This window comes from Triplophysa dalaica, chromosome 16 (assembly GCF_015846415.1).
Source record: "Triplophysa dalaica isolate WHDGS20190420 chromosome 16, ASM1584641v1, whole genome shotgun sequence".
Classification (NCBI taxonomy): Eukaryota; Metazoa; Chordata; class Actinopteri; order Cypriniformes; family Nemacheilidae; genus Triplophysa; species Triplophysa dalaica.
Window position 1 is genome coordinate 21,857,105 of NC_079557.1, and position 23,935 is coordinate 21,881,039.

The 23,935-nt window shown below is 39.0% G+C and overlaps 1 protein-coding gene across 1 annotated transcript; it reads right to left on the reverse strand.

Moving 5' to 3' along the window:
- Positions 1-2,385: 2,385 nt before the first annotated feature.
- Positions 2,386-22,344, reverse strand: pls3 (plastin 3 (T isoform)). Its single transcript, XM_056769087.1, has 17 exons — positions 22,112-22,344; positions 21,438-21,500; positions 20,343-20,453; positions 18,549-18,712; positions 15,452-15,581; positions 15,204-15,336; positions 15,039-15,120; positions 14,663-14,828; positions 10,427-10,569; positions 7,651-7,746; positions 6,005-6,200; positions 5,443-5,521; positions 5,239-5,356; positions 4,432-4,565; positions 3,601-3,724; positions 3,401-3,525; positions 2,386-3,308 (listed from the first exon to the last, which is right to left on the reverse strand). The coding sequence occupies exons 3-17, from the start codon at positions 20,401-20,403 to the stop codon at positions 3,176-3,178; spliced, it is 1,884 nt and encodes a 627-aa protein (XP_056625065.1). The 5' UTR covers positions 20,404-20,453; positions 21,438-21,500; positions 22,112-22,344; the 3' UTR covers positions 2,386-3,175.
- Between the last annotated feature and the right edge of the window lie 1,591 nt (positions 22,345-23,935).

The following is a 23,935-nucleotide window of genomic DNA, read 5'->3' on the forward strand; positions in this document are numbered from 1 at the left end:
ATTCTTGTTGATTTCAGTATTTACTAATACTTTATTAAAATCAAACGTTGTCACTTTTAACACTATGAACTAAAATAAATAACTGTAGTGACATGAACTAACATTGATAAGGATTAATAAATGCTGAAAATCAAATGTGTTAGATAATGCATTTATCAATGTTAACTCAAAGCAACTTAGAATAAAGTAAATCACACTTTTTTTTGAAAAACAGAACAAGATGAAAACATTTTTTGCCGTGTATTTACAGTAACCTCTGTAAATATGAGCAAAGAAGGCTGTAAAAATAAATCTACGTTTCTCCTTTTGATCTTTTATTAAAAAAATCTACAATACTCCAACATTTCATTAATGTAAAAGAATTTGAAGTGGGGAATATCACATTATGATTGTTTTTCTATTATACACTCTGATAAAATACTTTCACACTTGTATTGAAAACTTTCTGCAACCTCCATTTGCATGAAAAACAGCTCTAAGTCTTTTCTTTTATGTCTCATGAGGTTTGAGAAGATACGGTGAGTCATCAGAGTCCATTCCTTCATACAGAATCTCTTAGGATCCTTCAGATGTTGGTGCTCTCTTATCTTCAGGAACTGGGATGGCTATAGCAGCATCTTGATTTTGCATTCAATGACACATTTTTTGATCATTTGATGTTTATTTCGAACCAGTGTGCTGATGAAAGATCTAACCACGGCCCATTATAATACATCTATAATTATTACTAGATTAGAGGATTAGATTTTTTTATTCATATATCGGTACAAGATGTCATTTACCTCTGGTAGAGATCTGGCGACATATTTAACTGTTGACATGGGGGATTCTTTTATCCATGTGTTCACCAAACCTATCTTGTGTTATTGCCGCCAGAAAAACTCTTTTTCATTTCATATGGCCATAGACCCCAGTCCTGGTTGAAGTTCCAGTATGGGAGACTATAATGGTGCAGTTTATTTTTACAAGATTTGTTTCTTGAACAGTGTCACAAACAACTTGTGGTGACGGAGGAGCAGTTTTTCTTATTTTTATTCAATGCTTTCTGACCCCAAAATTAAACTGATTACTGCAATTTTCCATCTGTTCTCTTTGAAGAGTCTTCGACCTTTAAAATTCTTCTCCGCGCTGTGCATTGAGACAATATGGACACACATCCTGTTTCAATCAGATTTACAACATCTCCAGTCCATTTCAATTTCTTGATCATTGCCCTGATGTTGGAAATTAGATTTTTTTATTGTTTTAACTATTTCCTTACAGCCATTTTGTGTTTTGTACAGCTCATCAGAACTATCATACAACAGAACTTTATTCTTTGGATTCTTTGGTATTATCCATTGTTATAAATGATTAAGGGTGTTTGCGCTTTGTGTTACTAACATTTATTTTACTGTGAAACAAGAAGTCATGACCGGACAACATCATGTTACTAGTCATCTTGGTGTGCTAAGAAAATGTAATAATTAATGAACACCAAAGGTGCCAATAATAGTTGAGGGCGCTGTAGTTCATTATATTTTATGAATATATTTTCATTTACTGTAAACTTTTTAGTGTAAAATATTTTTTAAGTATTGAACTTTAAATTTAGAAATGTTTGTCCAATCTATTAAAAATGTATTGAGCCCATGTGTCCAAATTCCAGTATATTGATTGAAAATTAAAAGTTGTTTAAGGTGTTTTGAACATGTGATATTAAATCTTAAATATAACTGTAATAATGCAATAAATGAACAGTATGGTAATGCAGTAAATATTGTGTGGCATTCTTGTCATTTAAGCTCATCCGTGTCATTTTGTGTAATAAAGATGATGTGATAGAATCGGCTCAAACTAAGAGCATTGCATTGTGGGATACGGTCAAGTTTGATGAGGTTAAACACGGATCATGGCAGTATTCAGTGCACACAGAAAACAAACAGGCTTTATATAGACTAACTGATGTGCTTTTGCAATTTGCCTAACATTTGGACTCCATAAAATGGAATAAAGATCTAAATGATCTACATTTTAAAGAGATACTTCACCTAAAAATGTAAATTCTGTCATCTTTTCCTCACTTTGGATTTGTTCCAAATCTGTATAAATGTCTTTGTTCTGATGAACACAGAGAAAGATATTTGGAAGAAAGCGTATAACCAGACAGATCTCAACACCCATGGACTCCCATAGTAGGAAAAAGAACAAAGATATTTATACAGATGTGGAACAACTGGAAGGAGAGTAAATGATGGCTGAAGTATCTCTTTACAGCAGGTAATTCCCTTCATGGACTTGACAAGCGTTCTCTTCTATTTTTTTTTAACCCCGGATTGAAGATAATACTCAAAACCCTCTCTATGTAAATGAAACGTTGTTGAAAAACCGCACAGACAGCGAAGATGAAATATGAAGGGCTTTATTCTTTTGATTTATTTGGTAAGATGTTTTTGGTTACATGCAGACATTTGGTGCAAGCTGTGTCTGTCTATACTCAACATCACGCCGCAGCCGCTTCCAGTTACATCCCGAGCCCAAACGCTGAGCATCATCTTCTGATAAATGTGCTGTTTTAAATAACAAAATATAGAGATATCATGCATAGTTCCATCCGTCTCGTGCGTAAAAAGCCTTTTCAATTATACATATACATGAGACAGATAGCACAATGACATTTTAAGTGTGGAATGTGTTGAAAACGGCGATGTTTACACAGCACATGTTTATAACATGTATAAAACACAAAGGGAAGCGACTGGAAAACAACAACAATCATGTGCTGCATAGAGGCAATACTGCATCTAGTAAGGCCAGATGTGATGATGGTCACGCTAAACGTTAGAAAGCTTTCAGATTGGACATGTCAGTTAGGTAAATAAAGTACACAAAGCAGAGTGAGGATCGGATCAAAACGTCTCGCAACTCAGAATTTGACATAAGGCGTGTTCCTTCACAGCTGCTGTCTGTGGGAATCGTAATGTTTGCTCTAAAAGATCCATCCCTCCCCATTCCCAAATCTTGAAGCCCATTCCCTCAACCCTGTAGTCCCGCCAAACCAGATTCTTTAACATCTGCTGGCAATGGATTTCGTTTTATTGTGGTTGTCATGGATTTACTGAACCAAAAGCCTTTCAACCAGCAAATGGCTTGTGGGTAGGATGTGGGCGTTGGATTGTCCGCGCGGGGTGACGTTCTATGCCCTCTTCATCCCTCTGCCCATCAGACACGCGAACACGGTCATCACCATCTTGGGTTTCACCTCCACGAGATCATCGGGCAGGGCGTAGACGCGGGCACCGATCTTCCTGGCCATGGACACGGCATACCTGCCACACGAAGCGAACACAAGGTGTAGCGGTCACTTTAATATACTCAATATGCATGTTGTTAAAATGATCAGTGTGCTGTGTCATCTTACTTTGCGTTGTCCAGTTTGTCAGCATCAGAAAGAGCTCCGGTCTTCACCAGATCGTAGTGAATAGAGCCGGGCTGAATGGCATCAATGAGATCCACCACAGGCAGACTGGAGCTGATCTCTTTATCCTGAACAACACAACACTTCACTCACAACACGCAATTATATAACAATTACTAGTGACCGTATGTCCTCGTGTATACCTTGAAACTGGATATTTTGCTGGATTTTCCAGCCTGTGACAAAGTATTGTTAACCCATTTGACGATGATGTCATCGTTGGCTTTCTGTCCGTCTCCAAGATCTTCCAGCACATTCAGAGTGTATCTACATCACACGATGAACAACAACATGACAACACAATCCATGTTTCACATCTATATGAATCTGAATGTGACTAACAGTGGTCGTATAGTTTTGATTTTAGTTTTATTCATATTTTCAATTTGAGTTTTTATGTTAATTTTTGGTTTAATAGTTATTTGTTATATGCCATGGCATTTTATTATTTATTTGTTTATTTTTTGCCATATAATATAATATATTAAGTTTTTGTTTATTATCATAATTTAGTGCCTTAAACTTATTTGAGTTTATTTCTGAGGCAACATTGTAATTGTTGGTTCATTTTTAGGACAATATTAAATTTTATTTCAATAAATAAAAATTGTTTTCAAAGGTTTCATTAAAAAATAAATAACCCTGGTGCAGTTATATATTTCAGAGGGTCTGAGGAATGACAGCAGGAACATATGAAGAGCTTTGATTTCACATGAACTCCAAATACACCAGATTCATCTACATCAGGCATCCATCACTACTTTCATTCCTGTTCTGCATTTTCTGACTAGCCAATAACTAATAAAAGAAAAAATCTTTCATGTTTTTGATTCTCTCCGTTGTTTACTCCAGCTTTAATCCTTCCAGTAACAAGGCCTTGTGAACTATCTGTACTGTTTAGGGTGTTGACAAGGGTTTTTGGAAGCTTGATGAGATGTATTTTCACAGTATTGTTGTGATTTTATATGCTGTACCTTCTCATGAGCTGCCAGACCAGAGCGAGAGTAAGAGTTGGGTTTCCATCATTCAAGTCTTGTCCACCGATGCCCACCAGAGAGAAATTTGCTTTGGTCTTTCCCAGTTCAACAGCGTAGTTACAGTTCTCCAGCTGAACACAAACACACACAATTCTATAAAAATCTATAAAACACCTTTGTATTGTTCAGCGTTCATTATGTGAAATAATCTTGTGTACTCCAAATCGTTTCTGTATAGTTTTCTCTCATCTCTATACTGTTTTTCCTTGCGTCTCTTCAGTACTTACTATCCATTTACTGAAATTCATCAATAAATGTAAAGTGAATAATTGTGGGTGTTTTGAACATTTGAAAAATGATGCAAAATCATAATTTGTGACCCTGGATCACAAAACCAGTCATAAGTAGCAAGCGAACATTTTTAGTGAAAGACAAATTTTTGTATGGGTAAAATGATACATTTTTCTTTTATGCCAAAAATCATTAGGATATTAAGTAAAGATCATGTTCCATGAAGATATTTGTAAATTTCCTACCTTAAATATATTAAAACTTTATTTTTGTAAGTGGATGTCCTGCCGTAGTGCCTCAGATTAACAACTTCAAAGGACATTCGATTTTTTTGCACTCTCAGATTCCTGAGTTTTAGACGGTTGTATCTCAGACAGATATTGTCCTATTCTAACAACTCACACATCAATAGAAAGCTTATTTATTCAGTTTTGTTTACAGTATGTAAAATATCAGTAAAAAGACTGGTTGTGTTGTCCAGGGTCACACATGATGACACGGGTGATGTGATACCTTCTTCATGTTGGCTCCTAGTTTTGGATACGGAGGTCTGTTAACTTTGTTGTTCCAGTCGACTGGGACTTTGATCTTCTCATAAAGCTGCAGGATGACCAGAGCGTCCTGAAGATCTCTAAGAATGAAGAGCGAAATACTTGAAACACGTGCACACTTTCATCATGTATTCCATACAGTTCATCAGTGAAGCGAGTGATGTACCCGTATAAGTGATTGACATGAGGATTGACACCCAGAGAATTCATCCAGTTTCTGAAGGTTCTCTCCTCTCTTGTCTCTCCTAAACACATTAAAAAAAAACATTCAGTCCATGTTCATATTCACTTGCTTTATTTCCTTATTCTGAGGATCAACAGCATGTTATCCAAAGCATTTGACCATCATTTACTCTCATTTTCCGTGACTGTACTTCAACACTAAACAGATTTAATATTGCTTTAGAAATTCATCTCCTGAAGTGTTTATATAGTGGAGAAACCATCAGATCGACCACAAGATGGCGCAGTGTCATATGAGCATAAGGGCGGATTGTGTTTGAACTTCAGGAAATAGCTCAAGTCGGCCCTCCCTTCTAATCTCTGGCTGCCAGGATTGACCAGATCCTAAAAAAAGTCCTGCGTGTTCCTTCCATGAGGCCACAGGATATATTTGGACTGTTTAGAGTCAACGTCACCCATTTGCGTGAGTCATTATGTGTGTGGCTGAGCACTTCAATAGTGTGATAGTGATTTATAATGACAGAGAGCGAGAGGTGAGCACTCACCCTCCAGAAGACCCCAGTTAATGTCCTGATTGACAGGTTTGGTCAGAGCTGGGTACTTGTTGAAGAGATTAGCCACAAAAGCCAAGTTGAGTTTGGGGTTTCCAGACACGACGTCAGTGGATGTGACAAACTGTCTACAGCCCAGTCTGTCTGCCTGCAGAAGCATACACTCGGCTCTCTTCAGGTCATCTTTCTCCTGTGCAACACACACACAAAAGACGCCCGATTCATTGTGTGAAAATAATAGACATCTCAAACATGCAGACATACACTTCATCTTTCTGTTTGAACCTGAATCATCATCATATTGATCATGTGTTGAGTTTGATTCATTAAACATAAAATCAACACAATTAAATGTCAAATTGACTGCCAGAATATCAATTAATAGTCAATAGAAATGGGTAGTTGACAGACTAATAGGCAAATGAGTTCTAAATTTAGAAAGATACGAACAATGATGAGAAATATCTTTTATGCAATTTGATAAATATAAATAATATAAAACAATGTTATATAAACTGTTTGTTTTCTAAATCTTGCTATGTCACATGATTTATTCGTCAACTTCCAGAAGTAGTTTTATTAAAGTGAACTGTAATGGCCTTGAGAGTGATGTGATGAAGTGTGTACAGTAGAGTCACATTGCACTGAATCATGATGTGTTTAATACATCGCTCTACTGTAGGTGTCAAAACAATCCCAGAATCCATCACCACAACTTCCCAGATAGCACAATCCATCTGGCTTACGTCTATATGACATCTGCAATACATAATTTGCTCATCTGCAATACGTCTCAGAGATGTCTGAACGTCTGTAATACGTCTGCTAAAGATCTGGAGATCCGCTGTGTAAAATCATCTGCTAAACATCTTAGAAAGAACAGCTTAACATCCATTCTAAATCATACACATCTTACAGACGTCTTCTAGATGTCTATATGACGTCTGACAGCAGACATCTCTGAGACGTATTGCATATGAGCATACGATCTATTGTAGATGTCTTGCAGATGTCAAATACACGTGAGCCAGATGTGTGTGTGCTATCAGGGTTTACTTCTAGATACTTTGTTTCTTTATACTGTACATCAAATTTTTTTACGAAAGTGTGAGCTGTGTTCATAAAGTACCAGGGCTTTAACATGAGTGTCACTCACTGATTGGACGGGGAAAACATCATCATATTAAAGCATCTGAGCGCAGATTCATAAAATATTACTTTCTATATGTTTATGTTACGTAATAAAGTCATTATGATGAAGATGATGTAGATGTTAAGAGTGACACAACTGAACACACACACACATACAATTCAGACATTCTTATGGTCCTGACAGCAAGAGGATTGTGGCTGTGGCTCTTGTGATGTGGAATACACATGAAGACATCACTTGTGTCTTTACTGTACATACAGTTCATATAGTCAATTAAGAATCAATCTCAGGCATAAACACAAGATCACATCAAGAAAGTGTTTGATCACTTGATAACACAGGACATCCTGAAGAACTTCAACAAACTTTAATGTAATATTTATGTCAAGTTCTCTGAGTAGTGTTAATAAGTGTTTTGTAGAGGATGTGATGAGCTGTGATGTATGACAGACAGACAGACAGACAGACAGACAGAGACTGAACTTACATTGAATCCTGACATGTCGATGTCAATATGAGCTTCACCTTCCTTCTGTCCTTTAGGTGAGATCTGATCGAGCAGATGGAAATATGCCCGCGAGTCCTGCACAAATCAAACACATCACATTCAAACACATGACAGACATGTGCACACATGAAAGAGATCATTTCTCTCAGCTCTCACTCTACATTGTTTGTGTACAAAGCTCTTCTCATTCAGCCGGTTTGTGTGAGAAAATCTGACAGGAATGATATCTGTAAAGACACCAACATAATGTTCATTCTGAGCTAGTGTCCTTCAAATCCATATCATATCTCTGCTTTATCATTCTACACTTCAATTCAAATCCATTTCATATGTTAATACAGACAGCAGACATGTTACATAAAAACTGTGAAAGATATCGTAGAAAACAGAAAAATGGAAAAATGTTTAGAGATCAAGGGCCTCATTCATCAATCTAAGGTAGAAACGAGCAGAAATCATCTGACGTCAGGGTTCACCTGTGATTCATCAAACATTTGTATGCCGCCAATCTGATGTTATGAATGATCGTCCCTTGATGAATGTGGCGGCTGAAGTGGGTCTAATTTACATATCACACCCCTTTACATTCAGGGTGTTGTCGCCTCTAGATTTTGCGACCTGCAGAAACTTATTGTTGTTGCTTTACGTTACTTTGGTTCTATAATGCATTTAAATTTAAACCAAATGAATCTGACTTCAGTCTTAAAGACCTTTGTTTGGGTAACATTAATGTGTTGATGTAAATTACTGATCATATTTAAGGCGCAGTTATAGAATAATGTTTATATGTAAATGTTTTTATACAGGTGAAGTGAGTGGTGGAGGAGATGTTTCTAAGCAGGATAAAGGTTTAAAAGCTTTTTCTAATCTTGCATTTCATTCTGTTAGATCAAGCACACACAGTTTTATGTTTGCTTCATTTATTTTTTCTCTTTCAGATCTGTCAGAGTCGGGACCAGCGGTCTTCAGCCCACACAAGCCTGCCAAACAACCTCGAGCTGTGACCCAGTTTGCATCTTCCACCACCAAGTGAACAACGCACAAATAAAATAACACATTCAATTATGAGTTTTGTCAATGCATATTTGTCAAACAAACACCTTGCAAACAGGTAAACTTACCCAGTGCTTGTAATTATATTGATATTGATCACATTTTAAATGTGGTAAATTATTTTAGAAGAAGCCTAAAAGATCATGAAAGTTTTCTTTACACAAAATCACTAGTTAACCTTGATATTTCAAACATTTAAATCATCATATAATTAGGCTAGAAAAAAATACTCTACTTTTGTAAGGAAAATAAGAAATTGCATCGGAATCTATTTTTACATTTGTTATACTAAACGATACATGTTTCTATTTGTCATGATTGCTTTTCAGTTATCTTAAACAGACCTTCGCCCTATCTCAAAACTTGTGTACACGAGCTGAGACCCGTCATGAGATTTGATCGAAGCAATCGCTCAAGTCTCTATTGAGAAATGTCACGTTTGCGTGGAAACGTCCTTACGGACAGTTTTTGGTCATCCGCTGGTTTCATAAATGAGGCCTCAGGACTCTCCTGCCGTTACATGCAGAATGATTTTCTCTCTTCAGTGCCAGTGATGTGGTGTGTGTCTGCAGTGTTTACTGTACAGGACGAGCCCCGTCAAAGCTGAAGTGAAATGACTTCATCACAATTAAAAACAACACATTCACATACAAGATGATGTCATCCACAGAAGTGCATGAACAGATGAGAAACACACACTCATGCATGGACGTCTGAGGACAAACGTGGCTTTCAGACATGACATGAACATGAAACGTCATCATGCCCAGGAGAAATGATCCTCAGAAATACCTTGATAGCGTTTGAGAAGTCTCTTAACTGCAGCGTAGAGAAAGATACACAAAATCATCACCAGCTCCCCCACAGCTGATCCTCTGATGTCACTCATTATTATGTGATCTTTACACATCATCACGTCACACTTTAATAAGTGTTGTTATTAGTTAACGCAAGTACAGTCAGCGGTTGTCTGATATATTCACCAGCTGATAAACCGAGTAGAGATGTGCCAAGGTTTTCCACCGATACAGATGGTGATTATTTTTCCTGTCCTCTTTTGATCGACAGAATATATCAACGGCTGTTTTTAAACCCTTTTAAAGAGCTTTTATCGACTGATAACGATTATAGACCGATGCATCTCTAAATGTGACCATCTGAAATAATATTAATGATAGTGTCCGACAGAGGGCATTTTTAGGGCTGTCAAACGATGAATCGCATCCAAAATAAAAGTTTGTGATTACATAATATAGGTCTGTGTACTGTGCATATTGATTTTGTATTCATAAAAACAAATATTTACAAGTATTTCTTTATATTTTCTGTTATATATAAAAGTTTATACATTTTCTCAAATATATACATGTATGTGTGTGTTTATAAATACAAAATCAATATGCACAGTACACACACATATATAATGTAAACACAAACTTTTATTCTGGATGTGATGAATCACACTGACAGCTCGAGTACAGCTCTCAATGATGTCATGGTTTGACGCCTTATTTAGAGTCTTTTGCATGTAGACATGATTATAAACTGTATACAACTGTTAAAAATGACATGACAGCTTTTCAGATGATGTCTTTAAAGGGCACTTCACATAGAGAAGAGTGGACAGACCACATGATGAGAATAAAACTGCAGTATCATTGAGAGCAACACTAAATACACACACACAGATAAAGACTCTGACCTTGATGTCATGGCTGAAGTTGTTGATTTTACTCCAGCCGGAGTTGTCCAGGTGGTAGTTTGCCCAGCGGAGCAGCAGTTCCTCTGGAGAGAGTTTCATCAGATCCTCCAGAGTCTCACCATCCCTCAACAGAGCCGCCAGAGCTGAACACAACACAAACACACACATCAGAGATCACATTCACACAGCAGCAGTATACGAGGTTTAGTATATGAGGTTGTGTTCATGCTCAGTTCAGTTACACTTATATTACACTGTCACATCAGCATTCTACAACCAAACTCACACCTGTTAATATTCAGAAAGCTGGATTCATATTTACAGCCATCACTATGGTTACAAGCATCACATGTAGCTAGAATACAGGCTTGAGTTTCTCATTCACACAGACACTATGAGAGCTGTGAACACAGAGTCACTGACAGACAGACAGACAGACAGACAGACAGAGAGGCTTCAATCCAGGAGGGATTGTGTGTTTGTGTCAGTGTGTGAGGTTAACAGATATTATAACAGATGTGATTGTGTGTTTGTGTCAGTGTGTGAGGTTAACAGATATTATAACAGATGTGATTGTGTGTTTGTGTCAGTGTGTGAGGTTAACAGATCTTATAACAGATGTGATTGTGTGTTTGTGTCAGTGTGTGAGGTTAACAGATCTTATAACAGATGTGATTGTGTGTTTGTGTCAGTGCGTGAGGTTAACAGATATTATAACAGATGTGATTGTGTGTTTGTGTCAGTTCGTGAGGTTAACAGATCTTATGACAGATGTGATTGTGTGTTTGTGTCAGTGTGTGAGGTTAACAGATCTTATGACAGATGTGATTGTGTGTTTGTGTCAGTGTGTGAGGTTAACAGATATTATAACAGATGTGATTGTGTGTTTGTGTCAGTGCGTGAGGTTAACAGATATTATAACAGATGTGATTGTGTGTTTGTGTCAGTGCGTGAGGTTAACAGATATTATAACAGATGTGATTGTGTGTTTGTGTCAGTGCGTGAGGTTAACAGATCTTATGACAGATGTGATTGTGTGTTTGTGTCAGTGTGTGAGGTTAACAGATATTATAACAGATGTGATTGTGTGTTTGTACCCTCATTCCTGCTCAGCTCAATGTCAGCAAACAGACCGATCTTAATGATCTGCCAGAGGAGACCGAGCACCAGATGAGGTTTACCCTCCCGCAGGTCCAGAGCGCCGAGGTTGTGTCAGTGTGTGAGGTTAACAGATATTATAACAGATGTGATTGTGTGTTTGTGTCAGTGTGTGAGGTTAACAGATCTTATAACAGATGTGATTGTGTGTTTGTGTCAGTGTGTGAGGTTAACAGATCTTATGACAGATGTGATTGTGTGTTTGTGTCAGTGTGTGAGGTTAACAGATCTTATGACAGATGTGATTGTGTGTTTGTGTCAGTGTGTGAGGTTAACAGATATTATAACAGATGTGATTGTGTGTTTGTGTCAGTGCGTGAGGTTAACAGATATTATAACAGATGTGATTGTGTGTTTGTGTCAGTGTGTGAGGTTAACAGATCTTATAACAGATGTGATTGTGTGTTTGTGTCAGTGTGTGAGGTTAACAGATCTTATAACAGATGTGATTGTGTGTTTGTGTCAGTGCGTGAGGTTAACAGATATTATAACAGATGTGATTGTGTGTTTGTGTCAGTTCGTGAGGTTAACAGATCTTATGACAGATGTGATTGTGTGTTTGTGTCAGTGTGTGAGGTTAACAGATCTTATGACAGATGTGATTGTGTGTTTGTGTCAGTGTGTGAGGTTAACAGATATTATAACAGATGTGATTGTGTGTTTGTGTCAGTGCGTGAGGTTAACAGATATTATAACAGATGTGATTGTGTGTTTGTGTCAGTGCGTGAGGTTAACAGATATTATAACAGATGTGATTGTGTGTTTGTGTCAGTGCGTGAGGTTAACAGATCTTATAACAGATGTGATTGTGTGTTTGTACCCTCATTCCTGCTCAGCTCAATGTCAGCAAACAGACCGATCTTAATGATCTGCCAGAGGAGACCGAGCACCAGATGAGGTTTACCCTCCCGCAGGTCCAGAGCGCCGAGGTTGTGTCAGTGCGTGAGGTTAACAGATATTATAACAGATGTGATTGTGTGTTTGTGTCAGTGTGTGAGGTTAACAGATCTTATAACAGATGTGATTGTGTGTTTGTGTCAGTGTGTGAGGTTAACAGATCTTATAACAGATGTGATTGTGTGTTTGTGTCAGTGCGTGAGGTTAACAGATATTATAACAGATGTGATTGTGTGTTTGTGTCAGTGTGTGAGGTTAACAGATATTATAACAGATGTGATTGTGTGTTTGTGTCAGTGTGTGAGGTTAACAGATATTATAACAGATGTGATTGTGTGTTTGTGTCAGTGTGTGAGGTTAACAGATCTTATAACAGATGTGATTGTGTGTTTGTGTCAGTGTGTGAGGTTAACAGATCTTATAACAGATGTGATTGTGTGTTTGTGTCAGTGCGTGAGGTTAACAGATCTTATAACAGATGTGATTGTGTGTTTGTGTCAGTGTGTGAGGTTAACAGATCTTATAACAGATGTGATTGTGTGTTTGTGTCAGTGCGTGAGGTTAACAGATCTTATAACAGATGTGATTGTGTGTTTGTGTCAGTGTGTGAGGTTAACAGATATTATAACAGATGTGATTGTGTGTTTGTGTCAGTGCGTGAGGTTAACAGATCTTATAACAGATGTGATTGTGTGTTTGTGTCAGTGTGTGAGGTTAACAGATATTATAACAGATGTGATTGTGTGTTTGTGTCAGTGCGTGAGGTTAACAGATCTTATAACAGATGTGATTGTGTGTTTGTGTCAGTGTGTGAGGTTAACAGATCTTATAACAGATGTGATTGTGTGTTTGTGTCAGTGTGTGAGGTTAACAGATCTTATAACAGATGTGATTGTGTGTTTGTGTCAGTGCGTGAGGTTAACAGATCTTATAACAGATGTGATTGTGTGTTTGTGTCAGTGTGTGAGGTTAACAGATATTATAACAGATGTGATTGTGTGTTTGTGTCAGTGTGTGAGGTTAACAGATATTATAACAGATGTGATTGTGTGTTTGTGTCAGTTCGTGAGGTTAACAGATATTATAACAGATGTGATTGTGTGTTTGTGTCAGTGTGTGAGGTTAACAGATCTTATAACAGATGTGATTGTGTGTTTGTGTCAGTGCGTGAGGTTAACAGATCTTATAACAGATGTGATTGTGTGTTTGTGTCAGTGCGTGAGGTTAACAGATCTTATAACAGATGTGATTGTGTGTTTGTGTCAGTGCGTGAGGTTAACAGATCTTATGACAGATGTGATTGTGTGTTTGTGTCAGTGTGTGAGGTTAACAGATCTTATGACAGATGTGATTGTGTGTTTGTGTCAGTGTGTGAGGTTAACAGATATTATAACAGATGTGATTGTGTGTTTGTGTCAGTGCGTGAGGTTAACAGATATTATAACAGATGTGATTGTGTGTTTGTGTCAGTGTGTGAGGTTAACAGATATTATAACAGATGTGATTGTGTGTTTGTGTCAGTGCGTGAGGTTAACAGATCTTATAACAGATGTGATTGTGTGTTTGTGTCAGTGTGTGAGGTTAACAGATCTTATAACAGATGTGATTGTGTGTTTGTGTCAGTGTGTGAGGTTAACAGATCTTATGACAGATGTGATTGTGTGTTTGTGTCAGTGCGTGAGGTTAACAGATCTTATAACAGATGTGATTGTGTGTTTGTGTCAGTGTGTGAGGTTAACAGATATTATAACAGATGTGATTGTGTGTTTGTGTCAGTGCGTGAGGTTAACAGATCTTATAACAGATGTGATTGTGTGTTTGTGTCAGTGTGTGAGGTTAACAGATCTTATAACAGATGTGATTGTGTGTTTGTGTCAGTGTGTGAGGTTAACAGATATTATAACAGATGTGATTGTGTGTTTGTGTCAGTGCGTGAGGTTAACAGATATTATAACAGATGTGATTGTGTGTTTGTGTCAGTGCGTGAGGTTAACAGATATTATAACAGATGTGATTGTGTGTTTGTGTCAGTGCGTGAGGTTAACAGATATTATAACAGATGTGATTGTGTGTTTGTGTCAGTGCGTGAGGTTAACAGATATTATAACAGATGTGATTGTGTGTTTGTGTCAGTGCGTGAGGTTAACAGATCTTATAACAGATGTGATTGTGTGTTTGTACCCTCATTCCTGCTCAGCTCAATGTCAGCAAACAGACCGATCTTAATGATCTGCCAGAGGAGACCGAGCACCAGATGAGGTTTACCCTCCCGCAGGTCCAGAGCGCCGATATTCACCACGTGACACCCGATGGCTGACGCAGAGTTAAGAGCCAGATTCAGATTCTCCTGCACCACACAACAAATCACACAAAACCGTCAAAATCACATACATACACACACATGCACACGCATACACGCGTACCCACATACACACGCACGCATACACAGGCACACACAGGCAGTGCATGCATACACATATATTCACACGCACACACACATGCAGGTAGGCACATACACACACAGGCACACACACACAGTAGATGTAGAGCAGTAGACCTGTATGGTGAAGGGTGTGAGTTTCTTCTTGTTGATGGTCCTCTCGTCTATAGTATCAGGCACTGACAGGTTGATCATTTTACTAGCAGGACACACACACGTGTTACATGACAGAAGACATCACAATCACACAAACACACATGAGACATGAGCTGTTAGACTGACCACAGCACAATGCCGTCGCCCACAGCTTTGAAGAGAGAGTTGGTGTTTGGGTCCATGGGCAGCACATGTTTACAGTCCGGGTCACTTTCCAGCGCCGTGTTGATCCAGTTCATGAAAGCAAAGCGTTCCTCCTCTGGGTTCAAACACACACAACAGTCAACACAACATACACAACACTACGATCATGATGACATCTGAGGAATCTGAGCGTGCTGTGAGAGAGAGATGATGGTTTTGATGATGTTTACCTGAGAAGGAGTGTTGTGTGCCGGCGCTGGACTGCTCAGATGTTCCTCCGATAGCCAAGATGCCTTCTTTTCTGTTGATGGCTTTCCTGAAGCTTTTGGCGATGTCACTGCTCTTCAACTCCTGAAAGATCTGAAGACATTCACGAAAACACAAACCACAAATCTCTTTAAAGATTCTTTACTTGATATGCATTTGTTGTTTGCAGAAGAAATATCACACTAGTGTTCACTAAAGTAATAAGGCGTGTGAAGCAGTGTGTTACAGTGCATTTTATAACAGATAAGGGCGTTGTGGAATATGTGAAGTGGAGTCATTAAACCCTGTAGCTGTTATAAAATACACTGTAACACACTGCTTCACACACCTTATTGCTTTAATAAAACTGTTATTTCATATGCTTAACAAGATTTCATAAAATAAAGTAATTAAAAATATATTTATGCTTTGTGGTATCAGCCGTTATATATCAGTGTATTTTATAACGGCTTAGAACTCCACTCAGCAAATCAGAACTGAGCGTTTTATAATTCACATCATGTTTGATGATCTATGGGTTTCTTTAAACCAACGGCTGGCTTTGTTCATATTTGTGGCAACTGTGAGATTTTTAGAGCTGAATAACAAACGGACGGTTGTGTTTGGGCACAGCTGTGACATCACACACCTGTTGAGCGTATCACAGCACAATTAAACACTGACACACCAGCTGTTAACATGATAAGACGTGTCAGAACATTACACAAATATCTGATAAACCCATATTAAGACATGCCACACTGTAAAGTATGTTGTGTGAATACTGTCCATCACACAAACATCTGATTTTACTGAGTGAAGAACACACACACACATGCACTCATGCACACACAGAAACGCATGCACTCACGCACACATGCACGCATATTCACAGACACACACGCATGCACACAAACACACGCACGCACACAAACACACGCATGCACTCACGAATACATGCACGCACACACAGGCACGCACACACACACACACAAACGCATGCACTCACGCATATTCACAAACGCACACACACACGCACGCACGCACGCACACAAAGACACGCATACATGCACGCACACACACACACACACACAAACACGCATGCACTCACGCATACATGCACGCACGCACACACACGCACGCACATACACGCACGCACACACACACACACACACGCGCGCATGCACACAAACACGCGCATGCACTCACGTACACATGCACGAACATACACACACACGCACGCACACACAAACACGCGCATGCACTCACGTACACATGCACGAACATACACACACACGCACGCATACACAAACACACGCATGGACTCACGCATACATGCACGCACGCACACACACACACACACACACACGAGCACTCATGTATGCACTCACACATATGGTCTGGTCTACTATCCGTGGGGATGGTCCATAGGTGTAATGTTTTTTATACTGTACAAACTGTATATTTTACCCCCAACCCATACACATCGTAGAAACTTTTGCATTTTTAGATTTAAAAAAACTTATTGTTCTGTAGAAATTATAAGCTCTTTTGCCCACGGTGACCTTAATTTTGACCTTAATTTTTTTCCATGTGTTTGTGTGCATTATATCCCCACCGGGATAACATGTACTCACTCACGCACGCACGCACGCACACACACACACACACACACACACATGCACTCACTCACACACACTCACTCACTCACGCATGCACACACAACGTACGCACACAATCATCTAAGCAAGAAGACCTGTCTGAAAGCATTGTGTCTGATTTCTATGTTGATGTTTATAATGAAATGATGTGAAGCTCACACAGGTGCACCTTTATTTCATCATTCAGTGATGTTGTGCATGTGTGTCGTCAGCTGTCAGTCATGACAAGAGGAGTGAATTAATCACTGAACATCTCACAACTCAAAGCATAACCTTATCTTTCATGTAAAGCTGTAAATAATCTCTTCCACACTTTTCATTCACTCATATTCCAGCACAAGCAGTATATAATGTGATATAATGTCAATATTTTTCGTATGAAGATTTCATTTGCATTGCAAATGTGGTCAACAGAGGTAACAAAGCAATGACTCAGTTGATTATCCAGAACTAGAATGAAGAATAACAGCTGTGACCTGTTCTTCTGTTCTGTTTCAAGTCACATCACACCTGGCCTGAAGTTCACTTCCTGTCTACAACAACTGATACTAGATTTCATTTATATTGACATTTAAGTTTATAGTCATAGTAATATAATAATCTACTCTACAGGCATTCTGTTGTTATTCATTCTTTAGAGGTAACGTTTGGGCCACATAATGTGTGTTTATGTTTACACGTTTGGACCGTTCTGAATCATCAAATGACATTTGTCAGCAGATGTATTGAAGTCAAATGTGCATGCTGGGATATAGAACCCTGACATTCAGCCCGAACCTGACAAATGTTTGCTCCTAGGGCCGGGCATTAGTTAAAAGGAGACGGGCATCGGGCCTATTTCATGGTGCCATGGCCTCTCCTCCGCATGGCAGTATCACTGACCTCTCTGATCAGAGCACGCTAACACAATTATGATGCGAGTGTTTTGAGTTCAACAGTAAGAGAAGTGCACACTCTCTCAGCACAACAGAGTCATGTTAAGTTTGTCATTTATTATGTTTTCAACTTCATGTGCGTGTCCTGCAGACCCATCAGCTTATGATATTAAAGTAATTAACTCATTCGGAACTTGTCTGCGCAGCGCTGCTTGATGTCCAACAAACCAAATATTTGGACCGGTTTGGGAGGCGGTGACACAAGGCAGCATGTTACGCATGGAAAGTATCTGTATGACAAAATCTGAGGCCCGTGCAGGGCTCTTCTGGGATGCCTCAAATCTTTTGAATGAAATATTCTCCCTGTTGAAAACTAATGTTTATCTACAACTATTATAATTGTCTACATGATTGTGAGGTCTTTAGACCAAAGGCATTGTTGGGGAGATTTGTTTTTAGATACAAAAACGAGAAAAAAGGTCCATTGGATGAGTTGTGTGTGACATCAGGAATGTTTGTGTGTGTTGAGTATATCAGACACTTACAGAGACAAACTCATCGAAGCTGATCTTGTTGTCTTTGTCTTTGTCTCCATCCTCCATGAGTTTCTGGATGATCTCTCTCACTTTATATCCCGGTAAAGGCTGATTGGCCTCTTTGAACAGATCGTGCAGCTCATAGTCGCAGATAAAACCGTTGCCATTCAGATCTGAAGACAGACAACAAAGTTCAGCGTTAACGTCCCAACAGACAATCAACCATCTTACATCTACATTCATGTGTTCATTGTGACTTTATTTAACATCAGTGTGTGTGATGAACTTTACAACAAGATGCTAGAAACTACTTGTCAAATCAAATCATGACCCTTAACCATCAACACAGACGTTATAAAAGTGAGAACTTTCACACATGACGTCATGACTCTTTTTTACAGTAAATGACACATTAGTACTTATTTAAAGCAGAGCCGTTGAGAGAGAGAGAGAGATAGAGAGAGACCAATGGAACTAAACAGACGATTGTGATGAACTTTAAACACATTTAAAGTCGTTTAATGAATAAAAAATGAAAGAAATGAAGAAGGAGAAGATAGAAAGTAACTTCCTGGAACTATCTGCAGGTTCCATGAATCAAGTGACCCTCGAAGAATTTAACTTCTGTTGTCTCATTCTCTCTCTCTCAACGGCTCTGCTTTAAACAACTTAAAACTAATAACTACAAAGACAAACCAGTGAATTTGTGTGTCAACACGCACACAGACGTTTACTGAAACAGACCGTTATTGAGCTGCTTTATAACAGCGTGACAGGGGAAACTATTCTGGCCAGACGTCTGAAGAAATCTGATCAACTGAAAACACACAGGAAAGCACATTCCAGTCAAGAAGCGTGAAAAACCAAACCAAACTGGAAACCTCACATCTCCTCCAGACAATCCAGTCAAACGCCTCTCACTCATCAGCACGTACATCACATTATCATCATCATCATCATCATCATCATCTTCTCCTTCACTATCATAACTACACCAAAATCTAATGAACAACTAAAAACTTATTTCTGTGTCCTTTTGTGATCTACTTTATACTCAGTCACCGTTCTTTCATTATAATACAGAAAACTGACAAACATCTTCAGCATATCAGCACTGGGATGCTTTTCCACATCACGATAAAGGAAAAATCTCTGGATTATGTGTTCAAATCCAACTGGGACATTCCTTTCCTTGAATCCAGCCTTCACTATTAACCGTAACTGAAGTTGTTCTTATTTCATCTGTATTGAATGCTTTTATTGTACAGTTAAATGTGTTCCGTACATCATGTTTGGAAAATATTCAGCGCACGGTTAATTCCACTGAATTCAACACTATTTGTCACAGATTTGCAAATTGACAATTATTTAATCCAATTCATTCATTCATTGTAAAGAATCCCGTCATGAAGATCTCTTCAGTTCAGGGAACACAAAAGCGTGAGGTGGTTTGGCGAGAGAAGACCATGAGGACATTTCAAGAGTCAGGCAACGACTAAAGCCAAAAAAAACTCATGAGGTCAAATGAAAAGTCCAGATGTTGCTCTGAGGAAAAACAATGCTGAGAGAACGAAAGATGACATCAATCACCTGAGACGACACGCGAGCATTAAGAAACTTTAGAGAAGCAAACTTCCTCATTTTGCATGCAGCGATGTCTGCATTTTCATCTATGCAAACATAGACAACAAAATCATGAGATTTGTAAATGACAAGAAGAAAACTTGGTGGATATTCCTCCAGAGTCATGGGCAGCATTCCACATGCTGAGATTCAAGACGGTCCATCAGGACGAACACTCACCCACTTTCTCGAAGGCTTCCCGTAACTCCTCCAGCTCTTCTTTGGATATCTTTGCTGCCATTTCCCCCACGAACAACCTGAAGATCTTTCAGTCAAATAATGTGTGTCCTTCTGCAGAGAAAACAACAAACAACACCGTTTAATGACAACATAATGTCACGCATGTCACAGCATTACCCCTGCATTTCCAAATTAGGATAAACGTGTGCTGATACCCAGTTTTGGGATTGGACAGTAAGATAAAAAGAAATGCAAATGACATGCAAACGTCTATCAAGCATTCAAGAGCAACACACTCGACTATATTTGGGCAAAGCGTATGTTGGAGAGGGCGCGTCCACACTCGTCCTTTTGAATGCAATGACACAATAAAGAAAGGAGAGGCATGACGTGACAGACACATACAGACTAGCTCAGCACGTTAAACACGACCGAGTGCTAGTGTGCAGGTGCCAGTTGTGTACGAAGAAAACAAACAAAGAGTTTGGTCCCAAAATGAGATGACTCCCTTTTCAAATGTTTCAAAAATCATTTTTTTTTTTTTTATTGTGCATTCCAATTAATATCAATCAAACTGCAGTTTTGAATTAAGCCTTAATAACTCAAAAAAATACAGCTAACTAATACAATAAAACACGATAAAAACATTATAAAAAGACATGATTTTTGAAAATTCCTAAAGAGGAGTCTAAACTCTTCAAACTATCTCAATGGCAAAACAACACCAACTATGGTCTTCTGATCAGGTCAATCCAGCACCAAACGTCTGGACACAAGATCACACACATGTAAAGGTTTGAGCGTTAAAGTTAATTCAAGTTGATGTGTGTCAGAGATCTTTCGCCGTTGACACCGCTGCAAACCAAAACAAACGAAGGATTCCAAAGTACACGGTCAGATGATCGGACCGCTTTTGTTTAACTGCACACGTTAAAACATCACCAAGCATACAGTTACATCAACACAAATCCACAAAACAAACAACTGAGGAATAGCCACTCGGCCTTTCACTCGTGCAACTGTTGATATCTGTCATTTACTTTAGCTCAAGATAGAAACGAGTGTGTTTGAACAAACAGCTTAACACGTACAGACCTTGTGAATGGAGTCCAGCGCAGCAGCACAACTCACAAGAGATTCAGTGTCCAGTCCTTTCTGCTGTAGAAACACAGATGTGATCAGTGATCGGACTGCTCTTCCTTAAAGCCACAACCCTTCAGGACGATTCAGGACACACCCGCAGTGGATGTCAACATATGCATTCACCTCGTGGAGCAGCTGTCTGTCACCCTCCCTTGCCTTTCTTAAAGCCCTTTATTACGTCATTAGCCATGCCCGCCGCCTCTCTCTACCACACCCCTGTGAAACAGGATTTTACCGAAAACAAGGAACGCTGATATCAATGCGATGGGAAAGATGTTTAACCAAGAGACGGGCCCAACCTCCAGCCTTGCGGAACACCGTGTGCTTCCACGATCGATCGGTTTCGACTCTTATTAAATGAGAGGATCATGCTTCAGTAAGCTTCTGTATGATACAAGCATAGACGAGATCTGATTTGACTAAAGTTTGTTTACATCCCAAATGAGTGAGGAGGAGTAATCTGACCTTATGAGTCATCAACAAATCTAAGCAACCAGAGAATGCCGTCCGCTCGCCAGATCTTCAGCGTCTCCACCAACTGCAACACCGCACGAGTACTCATGACACCACAGAAAAACACTGAACCTTTTTAATCTCCTCCTCACACGTCCACAACAACATCTCACCTGAAAACTACTGCAGAGTGTTAGACCGGCTGGAGACGTGTGGGATGTAGAGAAGAAGAGAGATTTGAGCTGGTCTGAGAACAGTACGGCAGCGGTACAGACAGTGCTCGCTCCACACCCTTCAAGACTATAATCTGAAACACCAGCATTCCTGTCTGCCTCACAAAGAACTACGGCAGCAAGTCATAACACTTCCTCCCAGTCTGTGAGAGCGGAGGACAGCCTGTCCAACGCCCGAGAGAGAGAGAGAGAGAGAGAGAGAGAGAGAGAGAGAGAGAGAGAGAGAGGGTGGGGCACACACACACACACACACAGAGAGAGAGAGAGACGGGCGGGGGGCCAACAGGGGGATGGGAACGAGGGCACGTTTTTCTTTACTGCCACGCTTTCTAACCCAGACGTACAGCAATAAAGTCCCGTACGGGAAGAGGGCGGAGAGAAGAGAAATAATGCATCTCTCAAACTCACATACCGTCACTTAGTGGCTTACAAAAACACACCACGTCCTGCGGCTTTAAAAAGAGCGAGGAAACAATAACTCTGCCGTGGACAGACGAATGCTGAATCACTTGAAACTCCACTGAATCATCTGGAAACATGTGCTGAACACAACACAACATGATATAAAGACTGTCCACATTACACTAGAACTCTAAACCTGTGGTAATATCTGTCAATGGTCAGCTGGTTTCAAGGACGGTGAGTTTGTGTTTTAATAAAGAAGAAAGACGACACACAACGTGTCCACTCAACCGTTCTCCACAATCACACAAAAGCACACTAGATTTGGTTTGGGTCTGGGTCGTGTTGAATACAGGCCGGCTGTTTCCACACATCAAGAGGAATTCTGGGATTCCTCAAAGTCGACTTACACAACAGGAATCTGTTCCTCACCTGTTCAACAAGTCATGTCTTGTAGATGAGGGACGTTGACTTAAGCACATCGCTCTGATCTTCACATTCCAGCTCAAACACTTCCTGAATTCTTCTTCCAGCCATTCAAAATATAAATAATTGCTCATATGGGCAATTCCGTGAAAACATCAACCTGACCACAAACATTTTTACTTTGGTGACATCACAGATTTTAACATTTGGTGGTTCAAATACTCATGTGAGATCTCTCTTCAAACTTGTAAAGCATTTGTTTTATTTTTAGTTCATGATTTTTCATAGTCAGGTAAGAGTCATTTTCAGGATTGTCACATCCATAACTCTACATATTCCTCATAAATGGACACATAAAAATAAATATAAAGTAACTATTTGATGTTCTTTAAAGAGGCTTCACTTCTCCATTCATTGGATATTATTGCTTCAGGATTGTGTATTTTATTTCACAGAAGTTTATCGTCTCCCAAAACCCACGTCCTTTTTTGTGTCACATCCATAACGCATGTTTATTTCCCTTTTTTTAAATATAATTTTTTTTCATAGACTGACATTTTTTGATGTTTAGACTCTATCAACAAGGGTTCAGTAAAATATAAACAGATGGTTCAATATAATCTTAACAATTTTCTTCTCTGAGAATTTTTATGTCACGTCCATAACGCTGGAATTGCTCATTTTTTCCCCATACTACTACAAACTACTGTTTTTCTTCACAGCAATGTCCATTTTGAAGAAAAATGCGTTTCATTGTAACTGAAATAACTTTACATTGTTGGATTAAAGCTAAACATGGTTTAACAAAGCCATCTTACTTACAAACTAATATTTTGACTTGAAGAAAAAAGAAAGTTTAGTTAAACAACTCAAGAAAAAGCTGAGAATGTGATGCCACCTGAAGAAAACACTTTCATCTCATCCAGTCAATATCAC